Source organism: Myotis yumanensis, unplaced genomic scaffold (genome assembly GCF_028538775.1).
Source record: "Myotis yumanensis isolate MYYU_CA2020_CCGP unplaced genomic scaffold, mMyoYum1.0.hap1 SCAF_13, whole genome shotgun sequence".
Classification (NCBI taxonomy): Eukaryota; Metazoa; Chordata; class Mammalia; order Chiroptera; family Vespertilionidae; genus Myotis; species Myotis yumanensis.
This window is the reverse complement of record NW_027223764.1, coordinates 39,933,750-39,944,549: the sequence shown is the minus strand read 5'-3', so window position 1 is coordinate 39,944,549 and position 10,800 is coordinate 39,933,750. Positions and strand designations below refer to the sequence as shown.

The window sequence follows — 10,800 nt, the reverse complement described above, 5'->3', positions numbered from 1 at the left end:
CGGGAAGTGGGCGGGCCCGCACGCGTGCTCCGTGGCTCACTTCCGGCGGCCCCTCCCCCTCCCCTCCCACGCCTCTTCACTTCCCCCTCTCCCTTCTCCCATCCTCTCCCCAAACTCTCCCCACCCTTCGCGCTCTCCGCCCCACTCGGCTCCAGCCCTTCCCCTCCCGCTCCATCCGGGGCGCTGACGGCTGTTTCTGGACTGGACATCGGCGGCGGCGGCTGTTCTAAGAGGAACCCGAGAAACTTTCCCAGGAGCCGGGAGGGGAGCCGCGAGCAGCGGCACCGACACCGGAGGAGCCCTGCATGGTGTTCGCCGCCACGGGTTAAAGGAGGAGGGTCCAGGCGCTGGAGACCTGCCTGAGCGGCCGCGCCGCCTCGCTGTCTGTGGAGGCGCCGCCCTCCGCTGCCCGGAGCTCCCCCCTGCCTTGAGCGGCCGGGTGAGTCGTTGCCCGGGGCGAGGGGGGGTGTTCGGGGGTGTGTGACGGCGTTAGGAACGGGGCCGGCGGGGCCGGGCGGATACAGGCCGGCCGGGCGCCGGGTGCTTTCTCGGCGCTTCCTCGTGGTGGGGGGGCGGGGAACGAGGGCAGGGTCGCGGCTCCCCGGCATGGGGCCCGGAATGTGGCACCTCGCGGGGGAAGGGCCCCCTCGGACCGAAGGCCGCCGAGGTGCCGAGCCGCGACCGCCGGTCCCTGCGACTTGTGCGGGCGGGCGGCTGCCGTAGTGAGCTGAACTGGTCGGCCGGCGAGGCTGGGGGTGCGCAGACGGGTCCTCCCCCCTGGTCCCCCTGAAGTGGTCTGAGTGGACGGACGTCCAGGGAATACGATGGGAATGAAAACTGCTTCTCAGCCCCCCTACCTGTTGCTGGCGGGAGGACGCCTTTCTTAGACCCTTTCAGACTTGGAAAAGAAAAGGATGGTTAAACCTCGTGCGCTGAAATCAAGGGGTATTTTTTCTGTCCTCTCTTCTTAAAATTTAAAAAAAAAAATTTTTTTTTATTTTTTTCCCCCCCGGGGGAAACAATGCAGAGCTCTCGGGAACGATCGAGTTCTGATGTTCCAAAAGAATGAGATCCAACTTGTGTGAATGGATGGGGTCGTGGAATGGGACGGCGTGGGCACCGGCTCGCCCGAACGTCGGAAAGTTGGGTTTTGAAACTTCGCAGGTTCTGTGTAATAATGAACGTGGGTGACTGCCGCGAGCACCAGGCGGACTTCCTGTCATTGTGTTACTTAGTGATGCGATGTCCTTTAAGGCCCGGGTGGCTTTAGGTGAACTGGACTCTGTTATCTGTGTCTTTACAAACGCAGACATACTCCATGTGCTGGAAAGTTCGACCGATTTCGCCACCCAGCTATCAATGGCCCAGCCCCCATGCCTATTTTTTGAAAGGTCGGCCGTGCTGGAATTGCTTGCGGGTGTTTTGTTTGTTTTTTTTCCACCCTCATATAATGGTCTCGGAGGTATAGATAGATATTGATGGCCCAGGGGGAATGTTTTCCAGTCGCGGTTACCGCTCATTAATAGACAAATGTTGAATTTGGGGGAGAATCTCGATATTAAACTGCGTGTTTTCTTTTGTGAGTCTGACAATTATGTCCATTGATTTAGTTTTAAAATTAAAGTTGTAGTGAGGTCGGAGTGTTACGTTTTTTATTTTTAATTTTTATAAGTATGATCTTTGGAGGCGATTGTCATTAAGATCGCGGCCTGGCAAGAGAATAATTTTCTCTAGGGCCTCAACATTGGCATGAATAATTGGAAGTCGTTTATGGTGGGAAATTTAAAGTTTCCATTATTGGTTTTCTATTACAGATCAGAACTTCAGTTTTCTGTTGATGTGGAGGTAGGTATTAGAAAGTTTAATTATGCTGTGGCTTCAGGGAGATTTCAGGGTTTTATGTTTCTGAAGTTGGCTAAGTTTTTCACTGTGTAATTTCCTTGATTGTTGAGACAGTAGATGTCTTATTTCTTCCATTGAAATTATTTAAAGCAAAAAGGAGAAAAGGATTAATTTCATCAAGATACTTATAATATTTGTAGTAGAGGATCACAAGATAAAGTAAAAACTAAATGTTTAAACTTTTACAGAGCTCATGGAGAGAGCTAAATGTTTCTATAGCAAATATTTTAAAAAATAACAACTGATTGGTTTTTGAAACTGAATGATGCTTATATGTAGCATATTGTGAGATGGATTTAATGTTTACTATATAATAGTTATTGTAGCCTTGCAATTGAAAGAGCAACAATACATCATATTTCCTTTGAAGTCATCTTAACTTTTTTTCTATCTCCTCAGCCATAGGGATACCTCCAACTTTCCAGTGTTTCAGAAGGGAGTTTTTTGTTGAAACTGGAAGACCTAAAGAATTACAAACATGTTATGCTGGGGAAATGCATCTTTTGGACAGCTAGGTTTGGGTGGAATTGATGAAGAAATTGTATTAGAGCCCAGAAAAAGTGACTTTTTTATAAACAAAAAAGTCCGAGATGTAGGATGTGGACTCAGGCATACTGTATTTGTTCTGGATGATGGAACAGTGTACACATGTGGATGCAATGATCTGGGACAGCTAGGTCATGAAAAATCCAGAAAGAAACCAGGTAAGTTGAAAATTTGTTTGTTATTTCTAATAATTATATCATTTAAGTTTGACATGTCAAATAGTTTCTCTAGTCCTAGACCCATATTTTTTGTCAAACTTTAAAAGCAAACCAGGATTTAAATATATCCTTTATATTTACATACTCCTAAGTACTTTATATTGTGGTTTCCTTTTTTAACTCCTACTGTTATAAAACCTTACTGTATGAAGCCTTGTTTCAGAAAATAATTATGGTGATGTAAACAAATAGAGAAAAATCATTGTTTACATTGCCTACATTGTTTAGGTATATTTGATATAGAGTATATAGTATGCAGGTCTTTTTTAACAAGTACTGTTCAGCGACCTTGGGCAGATTTTAAATGCATAACTTTGTGTTGTTTTTCATACATTAGAAAGAAAAATATTAATATGAAAGCATTTTACTTTCCTAATATATATAATGCTTCTATTTTTCTCCCTGTTGTAGCATTTTAAATAACATCTTTTATTCTCCTTCTCTAGCACCACTAACTATTAAAGGTTTTGTGATTCTGAGATGTCCTGATTTTGTAGTAGCTATACAAGCAAGTTTTAAAATAATTGCAGGGTAATGAGAATTTTGAGGAATCTGATCATATTTTATTCTATTTTCCTGGCTATACCTATTTTAAAATCAAGTATCACCACACTTAGAAATATCATTGTTATGTGAATTTTTTGCTTTAATTATAATAACTAAAAATTAACTCTTAAGGTGGTAAATTCAGATAAAACTGCAGCTGTACTTAGTTTCTTTTAACTTCAGCAATATGGCACTTAAGTATATTTTCTGTGGCAGTTTTTTTCTTTACAACTTCTTTATTTAAGAGGTTTCTAGTTTCTAGTGTTAGTTTACTTTGGAGAGGTTAATGTAGGTATATTAAAGCATTAAATTAAGGCATATTATTCCTCTTTTATACCATCTTACCACCATGCCAAACTTCGCTCTTCTACTTGTAAATGCTGTATGGTTTTCATCCTTTCTTGTTAGAGTCTTAATCTCTTTTCTTCTGCCTTAATTTGTAATATAATTACTTTGGATGAATGGTAGTGATGCTTAATACAGTAGGTTTAATTATTGCAGAACTCAAGGTAAATGGCAGCTTTCTTGTATGTACTTTATCTCATTAAGAATATTTTATGGAATCATCAGATTTTCATTATATTAGGCATGGAAGTTATGTTGGTAGATGTGAATGGTAATTTACTGATAAGTATTTATCATTGCTAGCGGCAGATAAATCCTTTACATTTTGCCTAGCTTGGAATGCTGCCTCAGGTTGAGATTTTTCATAGTATGGGGCTATTGCTATTCTTATATTTAACATGCCCCACAGAAATAACTAAACATATCTCTGTATTGCTTTAGTAATTTCTGAGAGGCTACAAAGGCAAGTAGAAAGTACAAAGCCAGCACATAGAAATCGCCAGTATAGTTACTGAAATTTACTATGCTTTAAAATTTTTAAATGTTAATTGAACAGACACTGTTCTGTGTCTAGGACAGGGGTAGACACTGCACAAATAGTATAATGATTATATTGCCTGGAACAGCTTTTGACTCTATAGGTAAGATTCTGAGAAACTTAACTAGCTAGAAGCTTCTTTGTGGTCATGCTGACATTGTGATGATTGCATTGTGACATTTATATCACCCTATTGATTCATCCTGGAAGCATTATTTGGTAATAAGAGTTTGGGAGGGTGGGTTTACCTAATATATGATATCTCTTTAGGATTGCCTCATTGTCCAGGGTACATCATATGCTATAGAGAAATAAAAGGCATAAACTTTGTCTTGAAAAATTTAGAGCCTGGGTTGGGAGTTAAGGCACGTATAAATGAAATAACTGGAGAGAATTGAAATTTGACATGATGTGATACCTACTTTGAGTCTAGGAAATTTAAATGATGGGAAATGTCATTGTGGGATAGAATTAAAGAAAGATTTCTGGAAGACAATGAAGTCTTAAGTTCAATTCAATCATTGATCACATAAATAGCCAGAAAAGAAATCGGGGGCTTAGAATAACTTAGTTTTTTAAGGGCGGGATCCTAATTCTGAGAAAAGCTTTTTATTACCAGAAGTCCGGTTTCAATGATATATTGAAGTGTACCTAGGTTACAGAGGTAAGAGAAAGTAAAAGTCAAAGAAAGGTGGTAGGGACTTTTTTTATTTTTATTGTTTTTATTGATTTTAGAGATAGAGGAAGGGATAGAGAGAGAGAAATATCAATTGGCTGCCTCCTGCACACCCCCACTGGGGATTGAGCCCGAAACCCGGGCTTGTGCCCTGACCAGAATCGAACCCAGGACCTACGTATTGGTTCATGGGTCGATGCTCAACCACTGAGCCACATGGGATGGGCTGATAGGGACTTTTAACCTCAGTTTTGATTTAAGGTGCTTGAGAGGAAAATTTGAATGTATTTAACCAAAATTATTTCCCTTTGGAATAATTTCTTAAAGATTTAAACGTGTGCCTTCTCCAACCCTTTTTAAAATTTGTGAGTTTGAGGACTGAATTAGAACATAAGTTCTTATTTAATTGGTTTTAAAGTCTTCTGGTAATAGAGTGAGTCTGGTTGAATTTCTAGGACCATGTTATAAATTATAAACATAGTAATTCTCATCATCAGAGCTTTAAACATGTGTGGAGGGAGCTAAGAATTGTGTGTTGTTTTTTTACAGAGGCTGGCTTTATAACCATACTAAGTATTCTATAATAACGAATAAAGTGGCCTCATTCATTAAGGATAAGCTATTGTTGAGAATCTGATAACCAACTGGAGGACTCGGCTGTACAGTGTAGCTAAATGGAATTAATCTATAGCCTATCGGGAGAAGTTTCATTTCATACTTTTTAGAAACCACAGAGGAAGTTTTCACTGATTTTCCTTGTATACCAAGAGTGCAGATTATGCCCATGGTTCAACAACTTTCTCTTTTTTATGTATACCCCTTGCTATCACTACTAGCTCTTTCTCATTTATTCCTTAGAAGTGAACATCTATTTCACTTTCATGTAGAGTCAAGCCTTGGTTCTTGAAATTTCCCATCTTGAACAGTTTAGTTCTCTACCAACTTATTCACGGAAAGAAATGTCTCAGTTATCGAACAAAATTTTGATTCTCAACCTGACAACTCTTTCATGCTGATAAGTCAGCATGACAAAAAGCATCTCAGGCCACAAAGGAGAGAATGCACCAGTATGAGTCAGTTACAGCTAAACCTTACCTTGTTAATGTCTCAGGAAATTGTGCTGGAATATTATTTTGGGGTTTGTGTGTGTGTGTGTTTGCTTTTTGTTACTGTTTTTTGCTCTGGTTGCTGGGGAAATGCACAGATTAGCACAATTTTAAAATATAAAGGAGCCATCAAGAGTACTAATGTTGTTAAGGATGTGAAAGATACAATGATTACAGTCAATTGAAACACTGTTGTTGATTTGGATAAACAAAAGACAGTTAAGCCAGTGACAGCATTTTGGAGGCAGTGATATGTAAAGATGCTGCATGCCGACTTCCTGAAAGATACCCCTGGAAGGAGTGCTGAAAGTGATTTGTTTAAGGCTACTACGGGTGGTTTGATAAAAAAGAAGTGTTTGTTTATACATTAAACAGTACATTAGACATGCACTGTTTGTAAGAAAAGTTAAAACAATCATTTGGAGGTCTGGAATGAATTAATTCAATTTACATTATTTTTAATGGGAAAAAAATGATTCAGTTTTCAAACAGATCGCTTCTCGAACACCCTTCTGGAATGAATTACGTTCAAGAATCGAGGTCCCACTGTATGCATTTTTCTTTCATAAGAATTATTTTTAACTTTTTAATTTTTTTTAGCTTATGGCTCTCAGTTTCTTAATTCATAGCTAACAAGTAAATATGTTACACTACAAAATGCTAGACCCGTGGTCGGCAAACTGCGGCTCGCGAGCCACATGCGGCTCTTTGGCCCCTTGAGTGTGGCTCTTCCTAAGCCTTGGGGGTACCCTAATTAAGTTAATAACAAACAATGTACCTACCTATATAGTTTAAGTTTAAAAAATTTGGCTCTCAAAAGAAATTTCAATTGTACTGTTGATATTTGGCTCTGTTGACTAATGAGTTTGCCGACCACTGTAGACCAGTGCAGCTAAATTAATTGTTTTATTTTTATCTTTTCAAATTCACGTCTAAAGATTTAAAAATAACATAGGAAGTGTACTTTTCCTAGCAAGATCATTAACTCACTATATATCAAATCATAGGTAAAATTTGGTGGCTGTTTTGCACATGTATTTCCATTTGTTTCATGTAATATGTTTTACACATGTATTTCCATTTGTTTCTTGTAATATGTTTTGCACATGTATTTCCATTTCATGTAAGAAACAATACTAAACTATTTTATGACCATAATTTGTAAATAATGTGATACAGTTCTGTTAAAAGGTGACATTTTGATAGCTTTTTATGATTTGTAAAAGTCTTTCAAGTAGATTATCTCATTTAATCCTTACAACAGTCTTGTATGGTAGCTGGGGCAGGTTTTATGGTCCCCATTTTACATGAGGAAACTGAAGTTAAAAGGTTAAGAGACTAACCATCACTAAGCTAGCAAATAAGAGAACATTCCAAATTCAAAGAGAAGCGATTTTAGGAACAGTAAAGAAGGTTGAGAGTTCTATTTTAAAGATATAATATTGCACCAACACCAACTAAAATTTTAAATGTATATGTTTTATTCTTGAAATAAAGGCTAATTTGATTAGCAAAGCTAGCAGTTTGGAATAGTATAATAAAACTTACTGTAGCTTGTGCTCAACTCTCTACAGAAGATGTAAAAATTATAAGCATTGATTCTGTTTCCTGTAGCCCAAAATGGTAACTTCTTTCTTTTAAAAAAATTATATTTTTAATGATTTCAGAGAGAAAGGGAGCAGGAGAGAGAAACATCAATGATGAGAGAGAATCATTGGATCAGCTGCCTCCTGCACGCCCCCTACTGGGGATTGAGCCAGCAACCCGGGCGCGTACCCTGACTGGGAATCGAATCCTGACTTCTTGGTTCATGGGTTGATGCTCAGGCAGTGAGCTGGCTGGGCTCATTTCTACTGTTGGGTCATTCCAATAAAGTATTTTGTTTATGTGTCAGTAATTACTTGGCTTGCCTTTCTTGCTTTATTTTCTGACCTGCTCTCCTTGTTCATAAAACATAAATCTATTAATGAACTGCTTAAAATATAATTGTAATTTAAAAGGTAACATAAGAAAATAAATGTATAAATGTGGAAAATAAAATTATTCACTTAAGAGTGGATTAAAAGTACCAAATTATTCCACATATTTCTTATTGAACCAAAGCATGTAATACCAGAGCAGCTCATTATGTTTTGTAACTCCTAATTTTAACTGTACCTTCTGAGGAAGTGAAAGATAATGGATGATATGTGGAGGCTTGCTTTGGACACTTTGAGAAAGGTTAGTGCCCAAGAATCACGGTGTTCAAGAATAGGAACAAAAAAATCATAATGCAAACAGATGACTACTGTTAGAGAGATGTATAATAATACTTTACTTTGTGTAGGACCCTACATCTGAGGAATTTCAAGAGCATTACACAATAACTCATGGTTCCTTTCAAAATGCTTGTGACACAATTTGCAAGAATTATCCTCATCTTAGGGGATAAATTTACGGAGAAATGGCAGCACAAGTTGGTAAGTAACTTGTCAAAACAGCAGGTGACTGGCGAACAACTATAAATTGAATCTAAAAATTTAAGTCTACCAGTCTCCTACCTTATTCACTAAATTGTGCTTATGTTTAGAATTATTTATAGTTGTATCTTTTATTTGAGGCAGATGAAATACTAATGCACAGATTGTTTCCTTGCCATTCTATTTGATGGCTTTTTGAAATCATTATTTTACCAAGATCTTGCATATTGATACCACTTTGGTACTTCATTATACCCTGTGTGGTATGAAGAATATTTAAACAAATGAACAAAAGCCTATCATTGTACTTCCCAGTCTTTTCTCTCCTCTGTTATATATCATATTCTATATCCCTTTGTTGTCTAATGCTATGCTGTGCTACTATCCAAGGCCCAGTTGATTGATTTGGTGGCGAATATTGGAGCTTGGATTAGTTATGTTGTAGCAAGTCTGCCATGTATCTCTCTGTAGGATACATTGGTTTGGTAAATGCTTTATAGAATCTTTAACCCACAGAAAAGACAATAATAGCAATAGTTGTCTAATCTGAGCAATTTAACAAATAGAGGCTTTTTAAAAGGACTTGGAAGTTATGATTTTTCTCTGCATTTGGTATAGTAGTGTTTTTATCTGATTGGAAGTGAGCCATATACTTTCCTTGAAAGAACCAGGAGTATGGTTGATTTCAGTTCTACAGTTTAGGCATTTATTAAAGATTCTTGTTGCAGATGACAGCATTGGTGGTCTAGTTTTTGTCATCTCTTTAATAAATATTCTTAGGGCTCCATGTCCCTAATATGACATACATAGGTAGCACTATTGAAGATAATTTTTTACAAACTCCTTGTATTTTTAAAATTGCTTTGAATAAATCAAGTTTCACTTCATAGATACTTATTTTTTCTAGGCTATAAAGCATATCAGATACTTTGAGATACCTATTAAAACGTAATAGAAGAAATGTATTCACACATTGTTATAAGGATTTTGGGGGCTAGGATTGTCCCCAGAATTTAGTAAGTAGAAAAGTGGGGAGCATTAGTGAAGAGACTGAATCAGAGAGCCCATGGTTTGATTCCTTTCAGCTTCCATAAATATTTTTCCCAAGCTGATGCAGTTTAGGAGACAGTAATTATTTTTATATCTTAATGAATTGTGGCAATTATATGCAAGAAAAATCTGTGCTATGTACAATTGTATTGTTGGAATTATTTTTTTAAAAGAAGAATTTCTTAACTTTTGGTGGCTCAGTCTTTAAACCATGTTTTATTTACCTGAAATTACTTTAGCTTTTTTTGGCCATAGGAAAACATTTTAGAATTCTTTAGTAATGTGTTTTTCACATTTTTATTTTTATTTTTTCACATTATTTTTAAACTAGAGGCCCAGTGCATGACAGTCGTGCATGGGGTGGGGGGTCCCCTTAAGACGGCAGTCAGACATCCCCTGAGGGGTCCTTAGTGCTGCTGTGGAGGCGGGAGAGGCTCCCACCACTGCAGTTGCCAGCCATTAGCCTGGCTTCTGAGTGCGTGGTGCTTCCCATGTAGGGGTGCACTGACAACCGGGGGCAGCTTCTGCATTAAGCATCTGCCCCCTGGTGGTCAGTGCTCATCATAGCAATCAATTGTTCTGCCGTTCGGTCGATTTGCATATTAGCCTTTTATTATATAGGACTAGAGGCCCAGTGTACAAATTCGTGCACTGGTTGGGGGCATGGCCTGCAGGGATCGGCCCACCATGGGGATAAGGGTGGGGATGGCGTTCTCTCTTCTTGCAACCAGCGCATAGAGAGAGAACTCGGGGGTTGATGATATCTTGAATAGAACGCGACAAGGTTAAGGAAAATTGAATAAAACAAGACTGAGACAGAAATAGAGGAAAGCTGGGACCAGGTGTGGCGTCTGCTCTCTGATAGATGAACAGGGCCCAGAGCCAGCACAGCAACCTTTATTTATAGCCAGATACCAGGAAGTTTTACTAAGGTTAAGTAAAAGGGGGAATGCGTGCATTCTTGTAGCTTCCTCGTAAACAGTCACCTCTGGGTGGGTCTGAATCGCATTCATTCCTGGTGCTTGACTAGATTTAGATAAGAACCCATTTCCCGGCACCTGGCTTTGAAGGTCAACTGAGGCATTCCCACCTCTTGGCTGGATATACCCCCAGGATAAGGCTCTGCCTTCATCATGGGTTCAGTTGACATGAATTTAAAAGAAAGCCAGCGCCTTCCCTGGCAGGGGGCCTTCCACATGGGAGCACTGCTCATCCTGGTCAGCTGAGTGGCGCTACCACTGTGGGAGCGCACAGACCACCAGGGGGCAGCTCCTGCATTGAGCGTCTGCCCCCTGGTGGTCAGTGCGCGTCACAGTGACTTGTCATTCTGGTCGTTCTGCCATTTGGTCACTGGGCTTATACACACACACACACACACACACACACACACACTAGAGGCCCGGTGAACAAAAAT

At 39.3% G+C, this 10,800-nt stretch overlaps 1 protein-coding gene across 6 annotated transcripts in view; it reads left to right on the top strand.

Moving 5' to 3' along the window:
- The first annotated feature begins 95 nt into the window (after nucleotides 1-95).
- Nucleotides 96-10,800, top strand: part of HERC4 (HECT and RLD domain containing E3 ubiquitin protein ligase 4) — a 104,257-nt gene continuing 93,552 nt past the window's right edge. The window contains exons 1-3 of one of the 6 annotated variants that reach the window (XM_070432852.1): nucleotides 96-439; nucleotides 1,815-1,845; nucleotides 2,302-2,606. In XM_070432852.1, the coding sequence (XP_070288953.1) occupies nucleotides 2,381-2,606 (226 nt within the window). In that variant the 5' untranslated portion in view covers nucleotides 96-439; nucleotides 1,815-1,845; nucleotides 2,302-2,380. Of the gene's footprint in view, nucleotides 440-750; nucleotides 946-1,814; nucleotides 1,846-2,301; nucleotides 2,607-8,232; nucleotides 8,337-10,800 lie in introns of those variants that run through there. The other 5 variants (XM_070432848.1, XM_070432851.1, XM_070432849.1 and 2 more) reach the window with 5 other exon arrangements.